Raw genomic sequence first — 26,198 nt, forward strand, 5'->3', positions numbered from 1 at the left:
CCCTATTTTCCATTGAAAGTAGAAATCGAAAAATTACGCTCGAGCCACCTTAAATCGGTTGCCATAGTAACAAAATTTGTCAAAATGTTGAGACCCATGTGAATAAAGTGCTAGCCAAGTTTGGTTTCATTAGCACCTTGTGTCCCCGAGATATTGATGAAAATGTGTTTTTCAACGTATAAGCCTGTAAGTCAGGCCTTAATATACCTGACAAGGAGAAATTGTACCTTTTTTCATTCAAGTAACCAGCGAGCTCTACCCAAAATGCAATCACTTTTGCGGTGGTTTCCTCCCAATGAAAGGTCTCTGAAAAGGTTCCTTCAAGATTGGAAAAGTTTGTGGATAGGACTTGTTTTTATTGTAAGGCCAGATATGTGAATTAAGAACGTCTCAAGCCGACATGTAAAATAATTGCTACCTCTGGCGCACAAATAAATCAGACAACAACCAGGGCATGGTTCCTAGAAAGCAGGTTTTGCCTGTTAGCGTTAACCCAGGGATTAGCATGGTTATGGTTAACCCTGGATTAGCATTAACCTGCTTTCTAGCAAACAAGGCTAGACCACTAAATGTACCACTGCTCGAGCTGTCTTACATTGTCAGATAGGAATTTTTATTTTACTTTCCATACTTCAAAGTTGAGCGGTGTCGTAGCATAATAACCGGGATGCTTCACCAACTTTTTCCAGATGCAGGTCTTCCTAGTGTGGGATCCTTTTCTAAGTCTTATCATCATTGGATAAAAGTTCTATGAATTTTTCTCTTTTCAGATGGGGTTCTCCTGTCCGCTTCCTTTTTAGCGAATAATCCGAATGGGACCTATTCCGATAAGTCACCTTGTTACTACACTCGACTTCGGAAAGCTCCCAAGAAACCTGACGAATCGGCCTCTAATGACCAGAAGACAGCGAAATGCCGTAAACACGAGTGAGTCAACGGCAATGTTTGAAACGGGGCAGACCATAAAATGAATACATTTTCGGGTGGTTGTAGGAGGTTGTGTGGGGCAAACAATTCTGGAAATTCTGGGAAGAGTGGCAAGTTTAGAATAAATAAGGAAAGTAAGTATGGAAAGTATAAATTAGGAAAAATAAGGACAACTTGACCGTCTTGGGGATCTTTGCGGTGCTAAGGGCCTGTGAGGGCAGGCAAAGCGACAAAAAGTTTAAACAAGATGCCCAAATTTTCTGAGAATTCCATACTCTAAAAAAAGAAGAAAGGTGACCTTGGGGAGGAAGGGACAATGTCCTCGAAGCAAAGGATGGGTAAGAAGTATATTTTTACCCCATATTATTTTGCCTTCAGACCAAGTGCAAAATCATGTGAGGAAGCCAACAAATATTTCAATAGTCCTAACTACGACCCCCCACCCAGAAGATGCAGCACGAAGAATAACGAAGATATCTGCCAGGTCATAAGCAACAGCAGCAGCGAGTTGCCAGACTTCAAATGTGACGTCACAGTATGCGGGGGGTCCCTTGTTTTCATCACAAAGGTCGATGAGAAGACGGGTCTGGTGGCTTCCTGGCAAGATATGGACCCTTTCGATGTCAATAAAGTCAAGGAAATGGCAAAAAAGGCTCTGGATGAGGGGTTCTCCTTCGTGTTTCTCCGTTGCAGTGGGTTTCAACAAGTGTTGATGTTCCCACCTAAGCGAATACAGCCAACAGTCCCTTTGAAAAAGAGAATTAATATTAATATAGTCGTGGTTGACTCTGTCGCAAGGACGCACTTTTTCCGGGCGATGAAAAGATCTGTGTCTGCCATGCGGGAGATTATTTATGACGACACCATTCCGGCAACTGTACTGGACTTTGAGTTTTTCCAGGGAATCAGCATGCATACCTTTGATAACATCCGACCGCTGTTTTCAGGCGTCACGAAAGGTAAGCGAAATTAAGAACATCCGGGATCATTCAAAGTGTGGACATTGCATTAACTACCTCCCACAGGCCATCAGGATTCATACCTGTTTATAAAGTCCTTGGATGTATGCAGAAACAATCAGCAAGGGTTGTTTAGGTTTACTGGAACAGACCATCTCATCTTTATTGTGATTTCTGTTACTATCATTTACTCCAATCCTTAACGTTGCCTTGACCCCTTCTTGACATACAACAACTGCCTGCCCCCACCCTTGCCATGCCCTCCCTTGCCCTTATCACCATTCATTCTTTCTTCCTTACTTGAATCTACCACAGATCTAATAGAAGTTTTCGCTTCCAGGAAATGATCATTTCAGCAACGTGGTTTACACCGCGCTCCACCCTTTGGGCATTGACGTGTTGTACGGCCATTACAAGAAGCACGGGTACCAGACCATGTTCCAGGAAGACCTGTGCTGGCAAGACTCGTCGGGAATCATGCTGAACAACTTGCAGCAGCATGCCTCAGGACAGGCAAAGTATGTGAAATAGTGATGTGTCATCATCCAAATTGATTAGAATAGAATACACCGATTATTGTAGAATAAACTGTTACAAAACAACTGCCTATTTGACAACAAAACAACTTGACTCTTTTCAGAGCACACGAAGTTGAAAACTGAACTCTGTCTAATATACACATCGTTGACAACTGCAACAAATGTACTTGTTTAGAACACACAAAATTGACAACTCCAACAACTGGACTTTGTGCAGAACACTCAAACTTGACAACTGAGCTCTAAAAATGTCCCAACATCTGGGCTTAGTCATAAAAAACACTTTAAATAAAAGAAACAGAACTACAGAATAGTTGCTAATCGGCTTTCTTCTGAAAAAAACTGTACTATTATAGGTGGTCTGACTTCCAAGATGTCGTCAGAAAACACAAAGTAGATCACTTCGGCCTAACGCATTTCAGCTGCCTTGTTTTGAGGGGGTACGGTAGCACAAATCCCTACGGCTACCCATCAGAAATCTGTTTTAATGGTCTACATTACAGCAAGTACTTCTTCCGGTACATCGCTCTCCTGACACGCGAGATTACACAAGACGCAAGCGCGGCCCCTCTGATCTCTTACCAGCATTTCAACACGGGGCATACTCCCACATGGACGCGCGTCACTAACGATGACGAGCCGTTAGCGCAGTTTCTTAACGCAATGGCAAACGACCCGAACACGCTCACGATAGTGCTTTCGGATCACGGGCACAAGCGCACGTCATACGCAAGCACAGACGAAGGCCAAAACGAGCTATACAGTCCATTCCTTTTTATGGTACTGCCTAATCACGTAGCTTCTTTACTTGGGAAACAGAGAGTTGAGGCTTTAGTAAAGAACCAACAACGGATCTTCACAACATTAGACTTGCATAAAGCGCTGATGTCCCTTCACAGTACGGATAAGCCATCAAGTGATTATAAACAAGCGGGGATATTTGCTAAGATCCCTGCGGACAGGACGTGCTCTGATCTACCGTTGTCGCCGTTGGCGCGCTGTCGCTGCGAAGGCTGGGACGAGACGGCTGAGGAGAACTCGCCACGGATCAAATGGCTGGCGGAGTTTGCAGTAGGCACGCTCAATGACCTCATACAAGAGCAGTACGTGAAAGGTCAGTATAACAAGTCCAAAATAAAATATCTCGTATGCATCATGTATGACGGATTGTTAAGTAAACCGGCGTGGCCCACGGAAAACTGGTGACACTACCACTTTAAGTGATAGCTTACGTCTGTCCTTTAACCCATTGACTCCTGGCTTTTTTTGAGCTGAATTTAGAAAAAACAGACTGAAAACAGATACCCCCCCTATTCTGAGTTTTATACAGCCCGTCAAAGTAAAACATAGTTGCACCTAGTCAGCGGTATCCAAGCTTTCCAACAGTGCTTTGCGGTCCCCACTTTTAATCCTTCGTCGTTGTCTTTTCTGAAACCAAATTGATTCCAAAATTGTTTACACTGCTATTCTGGGTCTGTATGACCTGGAATTGATTTGTTTGGCTTCGGGGTGAAAAGACTTATAAAAAACCATCTGACTTTGGGGAGAGGAGTGTTGACTGGCCCTCCCCTCGTGAATTTTCCCCTGGATCTCCCAGAATGCTTTGCAATACGTAAAGACATCTTCGTGGTTGTACAATCCTTCAAGGAGTGGAAATTGTGTTTTGAGGCCATAGAAATGTACCTGGAGGATCAGAATAAAGGTATCTATTTGTGTCTTGAGCTGTGTTTGCTGATCTCTCTCCCTTGTGTGGTATTTTGAGCGTTTTATTGAGAGGGGTGATTCTGCTTTTCTCTCCTTGTTCGATTTGAGATTTGTCAAAGAACCTGTGCTATTATTTGGCTTAAGAGTAGATGCCAACACCTTGGTTGGATGCATATCTGCAAGACCATTTATCCCTTAGACTGATGCCTGAGTATCTTCATCTTGTTGTGTTTATTTTGCATTTATGATTTTTTGGGGTTGTGGGTACTTCCCAAAGCCGGTACAGGCCGGTTGAGGGGTCAATGTGTTAATGGCGGGTTGTTTACTAAGCCGTGGCCCACGGAAAACTCGTGGCACCATCCTTTTAATTGATAGCTTCCGTCTATCCCTTAATGGCGGGTTGTTGAGTAAACCTTGGCACACGGAAAACGTGGCCCCTTTTACTGATAGTTTCCGTCTATCCCCAATGACGGATTGTTGACTAACCCTTGGCCCAAGAAAAACTTATGAAAGAGACTCGTTCACTTTTTTCATCAGGTCTATCTGACGCTAAGTCAATCCCGGGAAACTGCGTGCGCCTGCTTGGCAAATCCTTTTCTTCCATCAGACAAAGAAGTGAAGGCAAAAGCAAAGTGACCACATTCGACCTTCACGTGACTGCGCATGCCTCGGTACCGCTGACCGAAGACGAAGTATTCAAGGTCGCAGTTTCACATGGTGACGGAGTATACCCGGCGCTGAAATCTTACTCCAGACATTCACTGTACAACAAATTCAAGAATTGCGTCGACAAACAGGTCGACCTTAAGCTTTGTGTCTGTTCCAACAAACCAAGAACCTCAAATACATCACAATATATGAACGAAGTTATTTCCTCCAATGTCTTTGGATCGAAATCAGAAGTGAAGGATATCAGTGGAGGCTGTGTTTTCTTGATAACGCGTTCTCACGATGGTTTGACCTTGGTGTACGAGGTCGCAAACTTGTGTCCTGTTAAGAAGCAAATAGTTTTTGAAGGCTCGGACTATTATGTAGATATTTCCATGAAGCTGCCAAGGACCATAGACGCTGAACCAAACACCGTGCATTTTGTGATATCCGGAGTGCGTAGAATTATGGCATTAAGCTATTTAGAATTTAAGACTCGTGTTGTTCGATAAAGATGATTGCGACGTGACAAAGACCTCTTATTGCTGGCAAGAATAGGACGCAATTAAAACACAATGCAAAAATATTAGGTCATTTTAAAACTAGAAGTTTTGATACCATTCGTATATTTATCATATTCCAAGAAAGGAATTTCCATAGATATGGAAGGAAGATTCATTTGAAAACATTCTGGTGTATCGCACGTGTGTACACGCACACGCACAAGCACACTAAAAATAAACAATTTCAATTTGAGCTGTATTCCTTGCTCAGACATGAGTCGTATGGTGGCTATGTCAAAATCAAGCACCGCCCCCCCACCCCCCCTGTCTTGTATTCCTCGCCCTCCTTCACAGTATCCGTTTCCTGCTTTTAGATCAGAACGAGCACTTTCTAGTACGCTAAGAACCCCTACATCACAACTATCATTATCAGAAAAAAAAAATGACGCAAAAAGTTGTCTTTTGGATCTTTAAAAATATATATATATAGGAGTATTAAAAGATTACAGGCATAGAATAATGCGAGCATATGGCTAAAGAAAGGGCGCGAGCTTTTGGGATGCTCAGAAAATTCGAAAAATACCCCTAAAAAATAAAATACCTGCACGACCAAAAATTACTATCCTAAAAAATACCTCAGAAGCCCTAAATATACTATTTCTAAGAGAAAGGCAAATTTTTTCACGGACATACCCTAAAAATACCCGAGGCCCGATTTTGGGCCCTAAAAAATACGACGAGCGACCCTATCAGGTCGGCATGGGAAGAACCCCCCCCCCCCCCAGGGGGGGGCTTATACTAATGAGCAATGCCCGCATCTAAGGGGCCCATTTGGGTGCCCCTAAACTCACCTTCTCTTGACGAAAATTAAAAAAACGTATCATCCTCTTGTCGCAGCAGCCGCTGTGTAGATAGAGCGTTTCAGAGAAGTGAAATACTCGAAGTAGCGGCTATACTGCCAATGGAGTGTTTGAGCTCATCGCGTGACAACTCTGGTAACACAACACTTGCCTTAGTACTGTATTGTTAAATTTCACGCGTGAGGTATTCTAGTACTGGGACTAACACAGTACCTTAGTCCCTCACAAGCCATGGCGGAACCCATAAGGAACTATGACTTCATGTTCAAGATCCTTCTCATCGGAGACACGAATACTGGCAAGACGAAGATACTCTGCAAATATGCAGGAGAAGACAAGATTAACGGGAACCCATCGGGAAAACAAACAATCGGTAGGTTTAGCAAAGCGTGCACTTATCCAAGCACGGTGGGTTGTGTTATACACAATGCCCACTGACCTTGAAAGTATTAGTTCTACAAGATCTACAGTAACTCTACAGTAGCTATAGCATTTGTGGCTTCGCAATCCAGTCAAGAATGCTTTTAGATAATTATAGCTTTCCGTGATCTAGTGCTATGTTAGTGTTACAGGCTTATGAGTTTCCCAATATTCGCTACAGGACTATGACCCCTTTCTGAACAAACAAGATTGTAATTGAGAAAATAATAAATCCTCCAGCGTTCATTTGAATCCATACCAGTACCTAGTGTTGTTTATAGAGTGCTGCGTATACATTCGAAAATAATAGCAATTTTATCGCGACTTCCGCTTTCTATCTGTCCATCATTTCCGGTTTCTTATATCCAAGCTCTTTTATACTTTAGGTATAGACTTCATGCTCAAAACAATTACCATAAAGGACAAGCGGATAAAGCTTCAGATTTGGTAAGCGCTTGTGTTGTCAGGAGGATTTATTTTAATTTGTGGTTTCTTTTCTTCCTCTCTCAAATGATTTCCTACTTACCACAGGGATACCGCAGGTCAAGAGCGTTTTCGCACCATCACGACAGCCTACTACCGTGGTGCCATGGTAACTAGCATAAAATGTCTATAAAACGGACTTCGATAAACTTACACCCTCTAAATAACGGACACTTTCCAAAGCCCTGATTTCAAATTATTTCGTAGAACTCTATAAATAAGACCTCCATAAAGCTAACACTTTCCGAAGCGTCCTTTATAGAGGGTTTCACTGAATGTCATCTGGGATCTATAGAGTGTTCCAAGGGCAGTAGGAAACGGGTCTGACCGCGTGTGCTTCATGCTATCAGAGTAATGAAAATTTGCAAATTTGTTGAAAAACAGGATCGGGAGAGGAGGGGGGGGGGGCACAAAACAGAAACATTAAGAAAATACACGGGTTTGGGTACAGTTACGGTTTCTAAGTGCGTCCTATCAGTTAATGGCTCTTTGTGCTTTTCAGGGAATTTTATTAGTTTACGACATCACTCAAGCGAAGACATTCAATAGCTTACCATCTTGGCTTTCAAGCATTAGAGAGGTCAGTTGCAGGGGAGGAGTGGGAGGGGGTGACGTTTCTCTCTGGGGGAGGGGAAGTAGGGAATGGCGTAGCTGTGAAAAGTTCGGAGATATAGCAGCTCTGGAAGAAGGGGCTGGGCGTCGGATAGAATGAATATAGATACAAATATTTTTTTTCGAAAAGTGAGTTCTCCTCTTATCGTGATATGCTCTGTGATATGCTCTGTGATATGCTCTGTATAATCCTAATATATTCAAAATTATAGCTCAGTCAAAATTATAGGGACCTTAGGCAACGACAATGGGAATGTGGAGGACGACGGCAGAAAACAATGGAATTTGATTCAGAGTACAATAGAAGCACGTGAAATTGCGTTCTAGTTAATTTCAGCCGTTTTCCATAAAACCACGACGTTAAAACTCACGGTTTATTGAGGACGCGCACGTATTGCACTGTAAACTCCTCCTACTACGTTCGCCACTGTATAAATAATGCCCTTAGTTTATTTTTGTCTCTGACTATAATGTTTTGCTTATTTTATTGCAATTACATTATAACTGATCGCCAAGCGCGATCGCATCTTTTCTCGTCGTTCTAGCCATCGTCGTCGTCCTTGCTTAAGGTCCGTAATAACTTATCTTCCCATGTACGTAAAACTCAAAGATTTAAATTCATTGGAGCTGGGAGAAATGATTTGTTGTGTAGAAACATGTAACCATGGTACCCCCCTTGAAGCAGTTCATGTATCCATGGTAACCCCCTTGAAACATAAACAGCACGTATGTCCACGGTACCCGTCTTGGCTGACTCGTGCCCATTCCCCTGCAGTACGCGCCGGCAAACGTCGTTATCTCACTTGTTGGTAACAAGTGCCATAAGCAAAGCAAGCGGGAGGTCCCAGTGGAGCTAGGAGAACAGGTATTTTGATCAGGGACAAGCGGGAGGTCCCGGTGGAGCTAGGAGAACAGGTATTTTGATCAGGGACAAGCGGGAGGTCCCGGTGGAGCTAGGAGAACAGGTATTTTGATCAGGGACAAGCGGGAGGTACCGGTGGAGCTAGGAGAACAGGTATTTTGATCAGGGACAAGCGGGAGGTCCCGGTGGAGCTAGGAGAACAGGTATTTTGATCAGGGACAAGCGGGAGGTCCCGGTGGAACTAGGAGAACAGGTATTTTGATCGAGAACGGGGTATAGAAATAGCATTTTAAAATCATTTTTAAGGTTTTCAAGGCAAACTCAACGGAATTTTAAATCTATTTAGGTTCGTGTTAGCGGGAGGTTCTAGCTATCGGTATTGAACTATATTCGTTTGCAGTCCCTCTCCCCCTCCCATTCGATACGCACAGTAAGCAGACGTTCTTTATCAGTTCGCAGCTGAGCACGAGATGAGGTTTAGAGAGGTCAGCTGTGAAATGGATATCAACGTGGAAGAAGTATTCCAAATACTGGCGGAGGACATACTTTCACAAAGGGAGCCCACGGAAAAACAGCTCATGCAACAGACAGTTATCACACCGACCAATGAGAACGCACGGCTTGACAAGAAGGGATGTTGCTGACATGGGCTACACGGATCCCGTGGATTCCATTCTCGAGGATCCGTTACCTTTGGCGAACCGTCTTGAAGAACAGGGCCTCGGGGGGCACAGCCACGCCCCTACGTGTCATTTCCTTATAATTTTTGAAAACATTGGGGGCACTGGGGGTACATGCCCCCAGTGCCCCACCCCCTTCTACGGCCCAGAATAATTGGACGCTGGCATTCTAAATTCGTTGGGGACCTATCTCTGAAAATAAAGTCGAGTAATGGCTAAACAGACCGTCAAAAAAAATACTGTCATCTGAAAATAAAGTCGAGTAATGGCCAAACAGACCGTCAAAAAAATACTGTCATCTGAAAATAAAGTCGAGTAATGGCCAAACAGACCATCAAAAAAAATACTGTCAGCAGAAAAAAGGGCAGCCCAAGTTTCCTGTCGGATTTTGCTAATAGAAATGGCTGTACTGTACAGGACCCGAAATGACCCCAGGACCCGAAACGATCCCAGGACCCGAAATGATCCCCAAAAGTACCCCAACTGATCCCTGGACCCGAAACGATACCGAGGAGTCCCCGAAATCAACCCCACGGAATTGCGGTAATGGACAAAGGGAAAGCAGAAGAAAACACTTCCAATTCTTAAAGCATAATTAAGGGTTGACAGCGAATCTATTTCTAAATAATATGACTTAAAGAACTTAAATTCCAATACAATACTTCTATTTATTACATTGCCCCGGCGGTAAACCCATAAACAGAGTCCAAAACAAATACACAACTTTTAATTGCTACTGAAAGGAGTACAACATAAACATAGCACAGCCAAAGCACAGCCTTGCTCAGAATAACCAAACTTTTGACCTTCGAAACATTTGCAGTTCCAGCACATGACTCTGACACTATAAATCTCGTTTCCGGTAAACATCACCCCTAAAAATCTATATTCATTTGACAACCAAACGTGTTTTTCACCACGAAATCCATGTTCACACGAGCGAATATTTACTGACAGCCGGTTTGGCCGAGAAGATGGAATGACAAAAGCACACTGAGTAATGCACTCGAACTACCCTTTTACTACCGTTGCAAAATATTAAGAGATGTGGCTTTTATTGAAAGCAATATGTGAGTTTTGAATTTCCTTATGTAGTAGTGCGTACACCACTGCATGATTTCTCTCTATCTCACTTGTCTTTCATTCACCGAACACAAAAAAACATTTTCCTACGGGAAAGCAGAGGCATGTCTAATCTGTGGAGACATTTATGGCTTGTTATGTATAAATTATTTTTTCACGCCTGGTTCTTCAAATTACCATCACGGGAATTTTTATTTGACCCCAATTGCTGACTCAACCAAGCTGTCGAAAGCTGTATTTCCCGCGCAGTCGTATATAAAAATCTTAATACTATGGTTTTAGTTAATTCAAATTTCTGGATAGTAACAAAAATGACGCTAAAATGTTTCATATGTTTTTAAAACTGAAAGCCAATCCTTCCACATTCCTTTTGTTTGTCCATTACTGCAATTCCTTGGGGTTCATTTCGGGGACTCTTGGGGATCGTTTCGGGTCCCGGGATCAGTTGGGGTACTTTTGGGGATCATTTCGGGTCCTGGGATCGTTTCGGGTCCTGGGATCATTTCGGGTCCTGTACAGTACACGTAAATCTACAGAAAAGAAAAAAAAAAATAAGCTTTACTGTCAAAGTGCAAACGAACATGACTTGAAAACTGTACAGTCCCGTAAAGTGAAGAAGCTGCCGACTGATGGAACAAATGAATATATATACAGGAACACAAAAAGATGTTGTGATATAATAGAATAAAGTTCATAAAGTAATTGCTTTATACTGTTCAAAATCTTGCTACTTAAAAAATTCTTATGTACGATATCACGTGATTCATCTCCCCTTCCACGAGAAACCTAGGAGGAGCCGAGGGGTGTTAGGACGTTAGGAAGGTTAGGCCGGGGGGAAATTTGTTAGTTTTCTCAGTCGCTTAAGTTTCCCATTCGATCGTTGTCTAGTCGCTACTGTGTCTTTGTCTTTGTCTGCTTTCGGCAACAGCACCAGCAGACAAGTTTGAAGACAAGTCTGATCACCATGGCAACAGACAGCAGAACCACGCCCATAAAGAGCATGACGTCTAGGAGAAAGTACTGGTACCAGGTCAGATGAACGGAGGCGGGACGAAGATGTGTCAAGTTTCCGTGACGTAATGTGTATTCTATCCAATCAGCAGCTTCCTCTGTCGGGGATCGTCGACGGTCCCTCATAAGGCGGGAAATACGCGCCGCGTTTTCTTTGAACCTGAATTAAAATGAATTTTTTTACTTGTCGAACGAGGGTTTGATTTTAGAAATATTGTACGGTTCTCTGCTTTTCAAACCGTCGCCCCTGATGAGAGGGAGGTGGTGAGTGCGTGCTTTTCGTCTTTCTAGTACATAGGGCCGGTTTAGGGCGGCACACTAACAAATATGTCAAATCATTCACAAAACTAACCCAGGTTCGTCGATAACTCGTCGTATTGCTCGGTAAAACTCATCAGCCGTCACCGTGTGAATATCGACTACTAGCCCCAGTCCTTTATCCTTGACGAGCACAGCGTTGTCGAACTGATCTCCCCAGAGCGGCACTCCTACCAAAGGAATCCCGCGATAGCCGGACTCGTATAAACTGTTCTGACCAAGATGTGACACAAACAAGCGCGTTTTCTCATTTGCCAGGAGATCATTCTGAGGAAGCCATTCAACGGTTTTGATGTTGGGGCTCAGATTGGCTGGAATGTACCCTGATTGACAAGTATACAAGAACATCAGATCGTCATCCAACATGCTCTTTCCCAGAATTTCTAGAAAAAGGGTAACAGTAGTCTACCCGTGAATGTCGACTTTTACCTTTTTGTCTCCAAAAGACTGTCTCTTTGAGCCGACCAAACGCCTCTGTCAAAACATCGACTTCCTTGTTAGCAATGGCGGCGACGTTTGAGCCGAACGATACAATGATGACGCCATCTGACTTCTTAACTATCTGTTGGAACTCTGAGGAAAGGGGTCGTGGAGGCTGGATGTTCACAGGACCGATTAACTTGTGACCTTGAGAAAAAAAAAACTGTAAAGGTCCATGCTACTATAGCAAAGGGTACGTCTCGGAATAAATAAAATCATAGAGATACAATTTCGTTGCACTACCATCACAAAAATGCTGCAGATTTCGATAGGCGGATTATAGATAGCCTACCTCAAGGCTTTGATAGTTTTTTTTTCCAGCACGAAAACCCCGAAACACGGAGTCCGCATTTCATGGCTGCCATCTTGGATATTGCGCTTCGCTGCGCAGGGGGAGGAAAAATGCGCATCAAACCGCCATGGATAGTAACTTTGTGTGACACGATTTTTGATGGGGTGGTGTTTGACAAACCTAAACTTTTTATTTGGAGGAGGCCATATCTTTTAAAAGACATATCTTTACTGAAAATCATTGAAATGGTTACTAAAAATACAGATAATTTGGTAACAGTTTCGAACCCCAAAAACCTGATAGCAGTTTTGAACTGAGATTTATCAGTGATAAGGGGGCGCTTATTCCCGGGAGGCGCTCATTCGAGTAAAAACGGTATTTACCGTCGTTTTTCAAATCCTAAAATAGTTTTTAAGCTTTTCTAAAAAAGCTTTATCTAAGGTTTACATCTCTTCTATCAAATGCAAATCTAACAATCAGGCACAGTAAAAAGGATGTGAAGCTTGTATATACATGAACCCAGAAAAGAACCGAGAATGAAGTAAACAAAGATAGATACTCACCTGGTAATAACGGAAAGGCGTATCCTATAGCGGGGTCGTAGAGAAACAAAACCATCTGAGCCTTTCCTATAGCCTCGGCGAAGCTACTCTCAGGATTGATACCATATCTTTGCTTGATCTCATCAAACTTTGGAAACATCACCACTCTTGCTATTAATTGACCAGCCACATAATTAAAAGTGTTCTTAACTCTTTGAAGAAAGTTCATTCTTGCGGGATTGCCTGACATTAATTGTGGGATGTACGCAGGAAATGACGGTCCGTGGTACTGGTACATTGTAGAAAGACTTGGGGCAATTGAACAATAATCAACACGAGTTATGTTCAAATACTCAGCCAGTACTGCGCCACACATCATAGAAGAGTCAGTAATGATCAAATCGGACTTCTTCATAGGGTCTATAATGTCAGTAGCGTCCAAGGTAGCCTTACAAAACATCTCTTGTGCCGCTCCCACGCTATTCTTGCCATACAACGCCTTAAAGCCGCTTTTTATTGTGCGGGAAACAAGGTTTTCAATAAAGCTTTTGTTCACTGGTACTTGGTAAACAGCATGTGTGATCCCTTCTGTTGGTGTGAACTTTTGGATTGAGCTAACTAACAGGGTTACCTGTGGTAAAGACAAGGGTTACCTGTGGTAAAGACAAGGGTTACCTGTGGTAAAGACAAGGGTTACCTGTGGTAAAGACAAGGGTTACCTGTAAAAAAGACAAGGGTTGTAGGTGGAAAAAAAATTGGTTATATTAGCTTTGGTTGAGCAACGATGTTAGTACTGAGGCGCTTATGAATGTAAAAATCACGCAAACGACCTTCTAAAAATACTATTGTTTGCCCTCTTTCTAAGGAAAAAGCTAATGGATATTTCGTTCACTGTATTGATTGCGAGTTCTCGTACTATTGATATTTTGTTAGTGATATTTTGATGCATCAACGTGCAAATGAAAATAGATTATAACATTCCTAGTTGTCGAATGTGTAAATGAATGTGCAGAAAATGCAATTGTGTGCAATCAATTATGTAAAATTCGTAAATGTATTTCTTTTTAGTTCAAATGATTTTACTCTCGCTTAAATGACAGTACGTCGGCGTAAATGTTTGTAATTTTTGCTAAAAGGACTGCGTATTTATCAGTTATAAAAAGCTAAAGTGTATATAACCTGGAGGATATTCTCAAATTGAAAACAGTAGTATTGTCTTGGCTCGGAGGGCCACCCTCCCACCCACCCCCACAACCTACAGCACCCCTTCCTCCTCCCCCTCGCAAGCCTACAGGCCTGAAGTATACAGCACCCCACCCCCAGCCAACAGGCCTGAAGTATACAGAACCCCAGCCCCCCACCCCTCAGTTGTATATTGTGAGAGCAGTTGAGCGTGATGTTAAAATAGGCTAACGATTTTATTTCCTTGCGTTACCGTGACGGTCATGTTTGTCACACAATGTGTGCTTGTCGAGAAAAAAAACCCTACCAGCCCTTGCACAAAATCACTAAAACTATACTGGTAAAACACACGGCTTTGCCATTAGTTCGCCTACATTTCGCTTTCTTTGGTAATCATCTCAGGGAAGCCTGCCTACAAAAGAACGGGAGTTAATTTGCACTCGTTTGTCCGTCAAGGACTGGTGCGCATCTATGCAAAAATTTGCAGCAAGTTCGAAAGACCTTGGTAAATAATACAAGGGATTATGTTTATATTTTCTAATTGCTTCGTGAAACCTCTTCTCAGCAAAATAATCAAGTACATAATTATGATAGGTTTACTATAAGTCTGGTGAATGTCTGGTGGGGAGGTAGGGGAAAGGTAGAACGTAAGAATACATGTTTACCTCGTGTCCTCTGGCGGCTAGCTCTTGCGCGATTCTCTTCATCCCAATGTACTGGCTTCCCGCCATTATCGGGTAACCCACGATCTTGGCACCACCGCTGCAACGCGTATGGAGAAAGGCGTGGAACACGACGACAAATACAAAAGAGAGGCGAGAGAACGACATATCCGAGATAAGTTTAGCGGGCTCAGGTAGCCCGTGAGAGGGGTCAGCCCACCGTCTAACCTCTATTGTTTGAATTACGTTGCTTATGAATGCGTGTCTATGTACCCTTGTCTGCTTTGTTGAAGCCCGGTGCTTCTCGGTGCCCTCTTATTGGCTAGCGGTCTAGGGGCGGATCCAGGATTTCAAAATGAGGGGTGGATAGACGGCATATTATCAAGTGGTTCTTGGTAGGTCACTACATAGATCAATTACAATACCTCTGAATTGGATTTGTCGCGTAAACAAAGTCAAGCACCTTCCGTCCCTCAGACATTTATTTTCTTAAACAAAGTGACTTTTAATTTTTTTTTACTCAAATGGGGGGGTAGATATCCATCCAATCCACCCCCGCTGTATCCACCCCTGTGGTCTATTTTGTAGTCAGTCACGCACCCACAGAGAAAGAAACAGACAGAACCCCAAACCACGCACACCCCCTCAACCCCTCCCCTAGCCCCATCAGCAATTTCCCTGAGTCTGTGCCTGGTCAGTCAATACCATGAATGGTTAGTTGCCCTGAGGATGTGAATTGAACATAATTGAACATGAAAACTTGACCAAAAAGTATATATATGTATATATATATATATATATATATATATATATATATTTATATATATAAATAATAATAATAGACACACATAATAGACACACATGCACTTATGAAGATGCTGAGATGTAATGCAATGAAGTGCATTGAGTATTTGCTTTTTACTGTTTTATATCTTTCTACTGATAAAACTTATATCCGGTCTCTTGTGATTGTAAACGTTGAAGGTTAAAGCACTTCCTTTAGGTCGAAGTCGCCCACAACGTCCGAAAATCCACTTTCGGTTCGCAATAGACGTGCTATTTGTAGACAAAACTATAAAGCATAAGCTAGATCACGCTGGCATGTAGCCAAATCCGACAATAAACGTCCCGTGGAGATACTGCAAAGGCATAAAAAAATCCCTTTTTGTTCTTTTGGACTGATTTTTATCAGAGAACTCATTCCATCCTCCCCCCCTCTCCCCGGAAAAATTCACTTTTGCAGATTTCGCACCCCCAATAATGCCTGGGTACGGGCCTGGAGGCATGCCGGGTAGACCACGCTGACACGCTGATGAGTCCTAATTGAGTGCGCAGCTTTTTCATGGTTGCGAACTGCAAGGGTAATAGACTGTGCTAGCGCCCCGTCTTGGCCCTACTGGTGCCAATGTGTGTATGCTAGCGTGCTGTTAAAGTTCACCAAGAAGGGGTTTGGAGGCTGTGTAGAGGGGATCGGGGTTTTGTTAATTTTCTTGAGCGCTTTAGCTCCCCAATTCTCTTCCTTTTGGTCGTTGCCTATTTCTAGTGCGATTCTCTTCCTTGCAGCTAAAATCCACTTCCCGATAACTAAAGTCTCGTTTCTCTGGACAAAAGGGGTAAAAGGAATCCCGGTTGTGTTACCTTTTGTGTCATCAACCCCAATTTGAACAGCGGTTAACATAGTAGCGTGAAAGTGAGGCTGTCATTGCTGTTTCCCGCGTAAAGCACATGCTGGTCCTTTCGAAGCCTTGAACAAAATGGCGTCTGAGGAGAAAACTGACTCCAAGATTGCAGAAGAAAAGCCCGAAAACAACGAGAAGGTAATGCATAACTTTACAGAACTATTAAATGTTACCATCCTCGTGCAATTTTCGATTGAATTCTGTCGACGTATGGATTTTGTGGATGAATTTAGGCACAAGCGGAGATCAACAATGCAGGTCCAACGGACGCTAAAACCGACAAGAACAAAGAAAAGAATGCAAAGGAAGAAGGAAATTCAGACGAATCCTCAGACGATGAAGAGGCCCTTGGTAAATAATACTTTTCATGAGTTCAGTTGCTGTTGAAACTAGCTATTTGTGGCTCTTCTTTTGCTCTCGCTGTTTCACAAGTTTGAAGATACAGCATTCGTGCCAGGTGTACGACGATTTGCGGTACTTAAAAATCGCTACAGCTCCGAGCTACCTCACTCAATTCATCTAAAGTTTGCATGACTACTACACTTCAAAGAAGATCCCATTTCTTTTGTATAAGTGCTTTTTATAGCCTGCGAAGAGGTTCGGTCTCTGTTTATTTGGTTTAACATTTGCTGTCGATCATATTGAGAATCAAAAATCAGACGGTTGAACGGCTGTTGACAGATTTACGATCTACATCCGGAGGTGGTCTAGCCCTAATTAAGATATAGAAAACGGCAACTTGCTAGCTACGCTATTTTGACAAATTCAGGAGATTTATAACCGGGCTTGGCTTGGTTTTCTTTGTTCCTACCGGAAGTTTACTAGCTCATGAACGATCAGATGTATTAATTGATTCCAGAAAATATATAGACCAATAAAATATTATACCAATTTAGAACAAAAAAACATGGCCAATTTGTCTATTGTAAATGAAAGATTTATTTTTGTTTAAAAAAAAATGATGCCTTTCAGGGCTTTCATTAACTTTCAGAGTAGGCGGTGGAGATTGATAAGTTGGGGGTTGAAGTTATTTTATCTTTTTTGTTCAAGACTTTAAAAAAAAAAGTAGCTGGTATTTGGTGGAAAATAGCCGTTGCTTCTGCCGGCGGCCAGGGCCTGATGAAACCCCTGCCTTTTATCCATCTCTTGAAGCAATTGCAGAATACCAGTCTCCATATTTGCATACCATACCAATACATTAGAATGAAGTGCATTGATAGATGCATAGAGAATGTACCATATTTCATGGAATTTCATGATGACTTTTGTGATGTGAACATATCTTATTGCCCTGTTTTTTGTTTGTTTATCTTTCACTTTTTATTACCTCTTGTCTCAGTGTTGTGGATTTGCAATATATTGTAGGTATATTTGACAAGCCAGTAGTTGTGGAGGGAAAACGTGAAAGAAAGAAGACAGTCTTCTTGGTGAAGGATGAAAATGAAATAAAAAAGGAACCAGTGCAAATGATCTTTAAGGTACACTCAGAATGACCCTTTAGTTTAGTTGGTATTGCTTATAGTTCCCCCCGATTGAGTATACAGATCTGCTGTGCATTTGCTTACTATACCAGAGAATATCCATAGTGCTCTGTTCTAGAAATTCAATTTGCCAAAAGGGGTATAATGAACACTTTCCCATTTAAAAATGTACTTTCCCATTTAAATGTGTACTTTTGCGAGAGCGTTGTTTTCACGTCCTCAAAACGCGGGTCAACCAATCAGAGACCGTCACTTCAATAGCCTTAATTCAACACGTCTGGAGAACGCCAGTCAGCCAATTGAATGATCTTGAAATTTGAGCCCTCGTGATTCCATGTTCTTCCACGCGACTTGACCAATCACACCGAATCATTCTTATCCCGCAAAAAGGTCAATACAAATAGCCTTCTGTCAACAGATGCAGATTGCCATCACGATAATTAGGGGTCAGAATAGATCAAATGGAGAAGATGACTTTAGAAAATAAAAGGAGTAGCCTTACATCTTTAAAACTACGTATAGTACTCAAACTTGAACAAGTCATTAAACAAGCTATTTCTAAAACCAACACCAAGGACACTTGACTTGGCTTACCCTAGTAATGACCATTTTCTTCTTTGCACAGCTCTCTCAGAATCTCTTTTCGCTATACCAAACATGTCATGTCTTTCTGTGAACATTTCACCAAATGGATATTTTTAGTGTTCCCAGGTCGGACTAACCATACTTGATCGCAATGAACCAAAGACTTGTGATGGCGCGAAACGAAATTCACTGGACTTTTAGTCCAGTGGCTTGGCTTCAATCCCGGCTGTATCCAAGCCCAAATTTGTCTGCCATCCAAACCAAATATTGTTCTTTTTGCCGTCGGTTTCATCCAATAATGACCCATTTGTATTGTTCTCATTATAAAAAGATGCAGGAGAGAAATCTTCTAGCTCACGCTGCACATGATGCCTTGTAACACGAGATCTCAGGGTATGGAATGAATTGATAAACAATTTGCTGTTTCAACAGATTCGGATTATACAGCAAATCAAAGTGCGTTTCCAAACGCAGAACGTGCAATCTGTAATATAGGTGAACTCGAAAAATACCATCGTGTTTCGAAGCAATCACATACGGAAAACCCCTTTAATAAAGTAAACCTCTAACTACTGAAACATCTCACCGAAACGTGAAAGAGGAAGATAGTATACAACAGCATCATTTTATTACAAGAAGAATGAATAAAAGCCAATCACATTCCCAGTGCGTTTGCAGACGCAACGAGTGTCTAGGATCGATTTATAAAGATACATAGGCATAGGCATGTTGGTTTTAGAAATAGCTTGTTTAACGACTTGTTCAAGTTCGAGTACTATACGTAGTTTTAAAGATGTAACTGGCTACTCCTTTTATTTTCTAAAGTCATCTTCTCCATCTATTCTGACCCCTAGTCCGTGTTAATTATCGTGATGGCAATCTGCATCTGTTGACAGAAGGCTATTTGTATTGACCTTTTTGCGGGATAAGAATGATTCGGTGTGATTGGTCAAGTTGCGTCGAAGAACACGGAATCACGAGGGCTCAAATTTCAAGATCATTCAATTGGCTGACTGGCGTTCTCCAGACTCGTTGAATTAAGGCTATTGAAGTGACGGTCTCTGATTGGTTGAACCGCTCTCGCAAAAGTACACATTTAAATGGGAAAGTACATTTTAAAATGGGAAAGTGTTAATGACTTAAATGGATAGTGAGTGTGCTATTGTTTGGTAAACCAAGTGGCTTTCAGCAAATTTTTGTTTTTCTCTCACCGCTTGTTTGTAAATAGCCTAGTCGCAAATGTTACTGTTGTAGTGGGTATAGCAGATGTAAATGCTTTTTATACCACAAGTAGGCTGTTATGGTGTTTTCAGACACTTGCCTTCCCCTCTCTCAAACTACAGAATAGATGCAGCTCTCATTTCTCATCTTGATTTGTGTTTTGTAGGGCAAGGGAGATCGCCTTGGTGACATGGAAGTTGGTAAGTCTTTTAAATTTGCTAGAATAACACAATTTGGGTTGGCAAAGCCCCTTAAAATCAAAAGGTTGCCTAGTATATGTTTCCTCAGAACTAACCGAAGATTTTATTTACAGTTGTCCATGAACTCAACAAATGCACTGCCATGGAGCTTAAGCCACTACACAAGCTGCTCTTTGGGCGAGAAGGAAAGGTGAGCAACGAAACTTTCTAAATAACTGCCTTTTCTCAAATGTGTGAAATTTGAAATAAAAAATGTCAATGATTTGACTGTTAGGACTTTCAGCTGTTTATTAAAGAATGTTATTGTTTATAATTCAAAACACAACAGTTAATTCACAAGAAAACTTCAAGATAACAACGTACGAATGAAGTCTTCTACAGTTTTGACAATATTTGAACCAAAATAAGTTGGTTATCTGCTTGAATAAGCCGATGGAAATGGGTTCTTTGAGTCACTCTGCATTAAGTGAGAGCATGGAAGAAGTATGAAAAAATGCGGAATTTAGCACAGATCTTGAATTTTTCAACTCTTTCAACAGAAGATAAGATTACTGTAGTAGGACCTATTATGTTTTTTAAACTACTATTATCTTTTGTTTTCAGCAATCAGAGATAAAAAAGAACATTAGAAATTTTAATGGCTTCGACATTGCAAAGGTGAGATAACAGGCCATGGCAACAAATAGGAGTTTATTTAATCTTTTCATTTTTTTCCAACATAGCTTACATGACATGGTAAAATTACTAACAAATGATCTTGTTTTCTTGTAGGATACAAAGGAATACGAGAACAAGAAATGGGGGATAGAAAGGTAGCCTGAAGCTGGTATTTTCCTGTGTTACTTTTCTTGTTCCTGATATATTGTCTTGCCACAGATTTACAAATGATGGTTTAAAGAGGCTATTAGAAATTCTGGATCTGCCCAAGAAAGGCAAAAGGGTAATGTTTCAAATGTGTTTTTTATGTATTTTTTAAATATTATGCATTGTTTATTTTGTTTGTCCAATATAATCTGTACTATATATAATATGCTAAGGGATGGACTGTTGACCCTTGTTTACGAAAAAACGGCTGAGCTAGAAAACTCCGAAACCACTCCATTTCTACACATTGCCGGAGAGGAGGTGTACAAAATGGTTTTTATTTGAAAGTTTTACCAGATAGAAAAGTTCTAACTTGCACGTTTTTGTAAGCAAGAGGATCGCTCTTGCAAAGGCCCATTTTCAAGATTCCACAGAAGCACAAAATAATATATTTCCTGCAGCAAAAAGGACTAATGACCTTCAGACCTCTGTGTCTCACAAGAAAAACACACTTAAAGTATACAGTAGTAAATCTACATATCTCCAAAAATATCATCGTAGAGAAATCTTATTCTAGACAATTTCGGAAGACACGTAAACAAACCTTGGAGCGTGCGGAATATCAAATCTTAAAAAGAATTCAAATACTTGCTGTAGTTTCATTCCATAGATAGATTAATTGTAGCTAGAAACACAACCATCTTTTATCATTATTTAGAAAGGCATTATTCCTATGTACCTCGAAAAGAAAGTAGATTCTTTATCCCCATCGCGCATAAACAAAACGGTTTGCAAACAAGAATACGGAATAAAAAAGCTTTTATCTACAACTTCAAGATTTTTTAACTTCAGTTCAATCCATTAAAGGATGGTGCAGAAACGCTTATTTAATCAGAACGAGATGGTGCACAAGACTTCTTATTTTATCAGATAAATCTGATTTTTTTTTATAAAAGCAAAAGGTTTTGTTCATTACAAATAGTTGGCAGTCATTTTGTGTTTTCAGACCCACATACCTTTTATGTCACATCGACTTTCATTTACAGCCCAACCAAGAAAACCATGAACACCGGAAATATGTAGGAATGTTTGTTCTGACCAATCACTCGCGAGATATTCAAACAGTCAACAAGAAACATGTCTCTACAAGTCTCAGTGTCTGAATTCTCGCTTCTGATTCGTTATAAGACAATAAACATTCCACACATATTTCAGTTGTTCACGGTTTTTCTGTTTGCGCTGAAAAAGCACGAGGGCTCACAAAACCCAACATATGACTGTGCGAACTTACAGGGTTCCCAACACGGATATAGGGAAAGGTGGAATACTAAAATACAGCTGTTTTTTATGGAAAGCGCCTTTTACATTTTAAGGTAAATTAATTATGAGATAAATATATTGGGGACACAGAAGCACAAAATAATATATTTCCTGCAGCAAAAAGGACTAATGACCTTCAGACCTCTGTGTCTCACAAGAAAAACACACTCAAAGTATACAGTAGTAAATCTACATATCTCCAAAAATATCATTGTAGAGAAATCTTATTCTAGACAATTTCGGAAGACACGTAAACAAACCTTGGAGCGTGCGGAATATCAAATCTTAAAAAGAATTCAAATACTTGCTGTAGTTTCATTCCATAGATAGATTAATTGTAGCTAGAAACACAACCATCTTTTATCATTATTTAGAAAGGCATTATTCCTATGTACCTCGAAAAGAAAGTAGATTCTTTATCTCCATCGCGCATAAACAAAACGGTTTGCAAACAAGAATACGGAATAAAAAAGCTTTTATCTACAACTTCAAGATTTTTTAACTTCAGTTCAATCCATTAAAGGATGGTGCAGATACGCTTATTTAATCAGAACGAGATGGTGCACAAGACTTCTTATTTTATCAGATAAATCTGATTTTTTTTTTATAAAAGCAAAAGGTTTTGTTCATTACAAATAGTTGGCAGTCATTTTGTGTTTTCAGACCCACATACCTTTTATGTCACATCGACTTTCATTTACAGCCCAACCAAGAAAACCATGAACACCGGAAATATGTAGGAATGTTTGTTCTGACCAATCACTCGCGAGATATTCAAACAGTCAACAAGAAACATGTCTCTACAAGTCTCAGTATCTGAATTCTCGCTTCTGATTCGTTATAAGACAATAAACATTCCACACATATTTCAGTTGTTCACGGTTTTTCTGGTTGCGCTGAAAAAGCACGAGGGCTCACAAAACCCAACATATGACTGTGCGAACTTACAGGGTTCCCAACACGGATATAGGGAAAGGTGGAATACTAAAATACAGCTGTTTTTTTATGGAAAGCGCCTTTTACATTTTAAGGTAAATTAATTATGAGATAAATATATTGGGGACTCGAAAGGTAGGCATTTGTTTAACTAATGTTTACGACGATGCATACTATTATTCTAAAGCAACAGGAAGCCCAATACATTGAAGGATTGAAATATACCTTAAAAAGTTTTGTTCAACAAAGAATTGCTTTTCGTGAATATTTCACGGGTAACCACTAGTATTATATTTGTTTTGATGTCAAATTCCTACAAAACATTAGCCTTCTTAGCCAAAATTAACTTACTCAGCGTTCTTGTTCAAAACCAAAATTATGTGGGTGTTTTAATTTCATTCATTATTTCTTTTATATGTTTTAGGAGGAATTGAAGGAGAGGGTGATGGAGTTTCTCATGAAACCCAAAGCCTCTGGAAGGGTAAGCAGAACTATTGGCTTTTGTAAGTTTAAACTTGACATTTTCCTGTTGCTACGCTATGCTTTCACTTGACAATGGCATAGCTATAATTTTAAAGACGTTTCATAAAAGATGTTTATTGTTAAGCCACGAATGCAATCATAATTGAAGTATACCAGTTCTCTAGTGTAGCTGAATGCTTGTTTAACCTTTTTTTCAGAAAGCTCCTGAACCCAATCAGCCATCCAAGAAGTCAAAGACACAAAAGTCAGGTATGCATTGTTCCCACAGGTCCTAAAAAAAGTCTTATTTTTAACAAATTCCAGATAAATGTTTAGAATTTCTGGCAAAGGTGATGCTATGATTTATTTATTTATTTATTTATTTTGGTTGTTACTAGCAAAGTATTGTACCTGTTCAAGTTCAATTTAATTTTAAAATTTTAAAATTGGTCTTAAATTTGTTTGCTGTTCAGGGGAAGGGACTATGGAAATGTCATCTATAACAGTTTGCAATATTTTGTGCTTACATTATATTTGTTGTTATTTTTAGACAAAGGCAAGAAAAGAAAAAGAACTCCAAAAGTAAGTATGACTTTGACAAGCTTTATTTCTATTTTCTTGTATTGAATTATGCTTTTGTGCTCACAGAAACCCAAAGAGGGTAAGGATGACAGTGAGGAAGAGGAGGACGATAATGATGACGATGATGGGGATATTGAGGGTGATGAGGAAGCAGATGAGGTACTTATTATTCCCCTTTTTTAGGTTAAACTTTTCAATTTTAAAATTTAAACATTCAAATTTCTTTTTCCAATTCTATTTTATATTATTGATTGTGTATTTTAACTTCAGGTGTGTAGGGGGGAGTAACTGTACAACTCTGACATTTCAGATCTGTCCAAGAGATTAGCTTACTATACATTCCATATTGTTTGTTGCTTGCTCCTTACGGATACAAATGTTTTCATTTAAAGCCCCCAAAGAAAAAGAAGAAGGCAGAATCAAAGCCCAAGTCAGCAGAGAAAAGCAAAAGTTCTAAGAGCAAGACACCTGCAAAGAAAGAGACTAAGAAAGAGTCCAAGAAATCCCCTAAAAAGAGCAAACCAGTAACTGTAAAAATAACCTCTGGGAAAAAGACACCGAAGAAGTCTCCAAAGAAAGGTATGCAATTCTACCGAAATATTGAGCAATATTGCTGAAAATCTATTTTGTAGAAAGTATGTGCATTAAATAATGGGAAAGTAAATAAATTTGGTAATTCACCTTTTATTGCCATTATCTAAATGCTGATGTTGATTTTTTTAGCACACAAGACTGTTGACGATTTGTCGTCTGATGAGGAACCATTAGTAAAGAAGCTCAAGAAACAACCACCAACTGTATGTTAATGTTTTTTTTTATAAAAATGTTTCATATGCTCTTCTTTATTTTTATCAGCCGCTTTCCAATGGTGGCCAGTTTTATTTTTATTTTCAGTTTGCATGTGTGTGACTGGTGTCAAGATTTTATACACATAGTCCCAATTCTAGTTGCAATTGCATTTTTTTGGCGCAGGAGAGGGGGCTACAGTTGGCCGCTCATTACAGGCTTTGAGTGACATCAGATAACATATCTTATGTTTGTAGAATGATGACCTTGTAACTGTGGTTAAAGACCTGCTGAAGGATGCAGATCTCAAAGTTGTAACGGTCAAGTCTATTTGTAAAGAGGTAGGTTTGATCTTTGCCATCAAGCCTGCCACTAATCTTTCTTTGATTGCACTCAAGAAGCAGTCCAGCTAATTGGAGCTTTAAAATTGTATTTTCTCAGGTTTATGCTAAATATCCTGAGTTTGATTTGAGCGACAGGAAAGGTTTTATCAAAGAAACTGTTTACTCGGTAAGTTATGGGTCTGTAAGGATAGATGTCTGAATAATACCTGATTATGCCATGATCTGTATGGTATCCAGTTATTGGGCAATCAAGTCATTAGGCAACATTCCACTCAATTTCCTTACAATTTGGTGTGATTGCCTAACGACTCAGTTGATTTGGTTGACTTGATTTTTGTGTATGTTACACAGGGACCTTGTGGAACATCTTCTGTTACCAAAACTTTCCTAAACAGAGTTTCAAATGAAGTCTCCTTAAATTAGGCTTCCCCTAATTTGTGCTGATTCATTGACCATTCTGATTAGTCAAGTCTTCTCCATACCATTTGAGTGTGTATCGTATTCCCCTGTGCTCATGTCAATAATGAAGATTCAATTTCTGTTGATTTAAACCTTTTTTTTCCTTCAAGGTTATATCATCAGATTCAGACCAATAATACATGTCGACCTCCATTATAGCGCACTGTAGGTAGAATTTAACATAAAGGTAGAATAGTGTGGCTATTTTTTTAATATTGTCATTTTCTCCCTCAAGGTTCTTCTTGTCCCAGATTTTATTCCTTGAAATTTTCTGAAGGAGGCATATGATCCAATGATAAGCCTGTTTTTATCTTTTATTTTTTTAAGCATCACTTATCACAGATGTTTTACCCATATACATTAATTGTTGCATAAAACCTAGCTTATTTGTTTGCTTCTATGATATGTGGATATCCAGACATTTCACCTTAGAACCACAGATATCATAGAGCCATCATTTAGACCCTGAAAGACGTGTAGTATAACAAAGTTGCTGTACCATTGCAGTCATACAAAGTATAAATAAAATCTTCTAAAAGTGCCCATGTTTTTTTTGTATTTCAATAACAGAA

At 40.3% G+C, this 26,198-nt stretch overlaps 4 protein-coding genes across 5 annotated transcripts in view; 3 read left to right on the plus strand and 1 right to left on the minus strand.

Moving 5' to 3' along the window:
* The window catches only part of LOC5508952, a 57,795-nt gene extending 54,058 nt beyond the window's left edge, over window positions 1-3,737 (plus strand). For both annotated transcript variants that reach the window (XM_048726360.1, XM_048726359.1), the window contains 4 exons: window positions 771-927; window positions 1,306-1,886; window positions 2,227-2,404; window positions 2,782-3,737. In XM_048726360.1, the coding sequence (XP_048582317.1) occupies window positions 771-927; window positions 1,306-1,886; window positions 2,227-2,404; window positions 2,782-3,631 (1,766 nt within the window). In that variant the 3' untranslated portion in view covers window positions 3,632-3,737. The remainder of the gene's footprint in view (window positions 1-770; window positions 928-1,305; window positions 1,887-2,226; window positions 2,405-2,781) is intronic.
* A 2,353-nt stretch (window positions 3,738-6,090) lies between these two features.
* Window positions 6,091-9,425, plus strand: LOC5508954 (ras-related protein Rab-13). The gene is made up of 6 exons (XM_048726365.1): window positions 6,091-6,513; window positions 6,947-7,007; window positions 7,092-7,152; window positions 7,546-7,623; window positions 8,431-8,520; window positions 8,970-9,425. The coding sequence occupies exons 1-6, from the start codon at window positions 6,372-6,374 to the stop codon at window positions 9,159-9,161; spliced, it is 624 nt and encodes a 207-aa protein (XP_048582322.1). The 5' UTR covers window positions 6,091-6,371; the 3' UTR covers window positions 9,162-9,425.
* A 1,397-nt stretch (window positions 9,426-10,822) lies between these two features.
* LOC5508949 (UDP-glucuronosyltransferase 1-2) lies at window positions 10,823-15,025 on the minus strand. The gene is made up of 5 exons (XM_032377810.2): window positions 14,771-15,025; window positions 12,945-13,554; window positions 12,039-12,236; window positions 11,644-11,932; window positions 10,823-11,451 (listed from the first exon to the last, which is right to left on the minus strand). Exons 1-5 carry the CDS (start codon window positions 14,933-14,935, stop codon window positions 11,172-11,174), a joined length of 1,542 nt encoding a protein of 513 aa, XP_032233701.2. The 5' UTR covers window positions 14,936-15,025; the 3' UTR covers window positions 10,823-11,171.
* A 1,229-nt stretch (window positions 15,026-16,254) lies between these two features.
* On the plus strand, window positions 16,255-26,167 carry LOC5508953 (protein DEK). Its single transcript, XM_048726983.1, has 17 exons — window positions 16,255-16,584; window positions 16,680-16,797; window positions 17,812-17,924; window positions 19,900-19,933; window positions 20,047-20,123; window positions 20,537-20,590; window positions 20,705-20,745; window positions 20,810-20,873; window positions 23,418-23,474; window positions 23,674-23,725; window positions 24,006-24,037; window positions 24,104-24,196; window positions 24,430-24,616; window positions 24,761-24,834; window positions 25,081-25,164; window positions 25,265-25,333; window positions 25,737-26,167. The coding sequence occupies exons 1-17, from the start codon at window positions 16,522-16,524 to the stop codon at window positions 25,761-25,763; spliced, it is 1,239 nt and encodes a 412-aa protein (XP_048582940.1). The 5' UTR covers window positions 16,255-16,521; the 3' UTR covers window positions 25,764-26,167.
* Window positions 26,168-26,198: the final 31 nt, after the last annotated feature.

Source organism: Nematostella vectensis, chromosome 4 (assembly GCF_932526225.1).
Source record: "Nematostella vectensis chromosome 4, jaNemVect1.1, whole genome shotgun sequence".
Classification (NCBI taxonomy): Eukaryota; Metazoa; Cnidaria; class Anthozoa; order Actiniaria; family Edwardsiidae; genus Nematostella; species Nematostella vectensis.

Coding starts and splice junctions, on each gene's coding strand:
- LOC5508954 (XM_048726365.1), top strand. CDS start 6,372: ATGGCGGAACCCATAAGGAACTATGACTTCATGTTCAAGATCCTTCTC. Junction 6,514..6,946: donor ATCGGGAAAACAAACAATCG/GTAGGTTTAGCA, acceptor TTTATACTTTAG/GTATAGACTTCATGCTCAAA. Junction 7,153..7,545: donor CCTACTACCGTGGTGCCATG/GTAACTAGCATA, acceptor TGTGCTTTTCAG/GGAATTTTATTAGTTTACGA.
- LOC5508949 (XM_032377810.2), bottom strand. CDS start 14,935: ATGTCGTTCTCTCGCCTCTCTTTTGTATTTGTCGTCGTGTTCCACGCC. Junction 13,555..14,770: donor TAGCCGCCAGAGGACACGAG/GTAAACATGTAT, acceptor TCTTTACCACAG/GTAACCCTGTTAGTTAGCTC. Junction 11,452..11,643: donor CGAGTTATCGACGAACCTGG/GTTAGTTTTGTG, acceptor ATTTTAATTCAG/GTTCAAAGAAAACGCGGCGC.
- LOC5508953 (XM_048726983.1), top strand. CDS start 16,522: ATGGCGTCTGAGGAGAAAACTGACTCCAAGATTGCAGAAGAAAAGCCC. Junction 19,934..20,046: donor CCTTGGTGACATGGAAGTTG/GTAAGTCTTTTA, acceptor TTTTATTTACAG/TTGTCCATGAACTCAACAAA. Junction 24,197..24,429: donor GTGATGAGGAAGCAGATGAG/GTACTTATTATT, acceptor TTTCATTTAAAG/CCCCCAAAGAAAAAGAAGAA.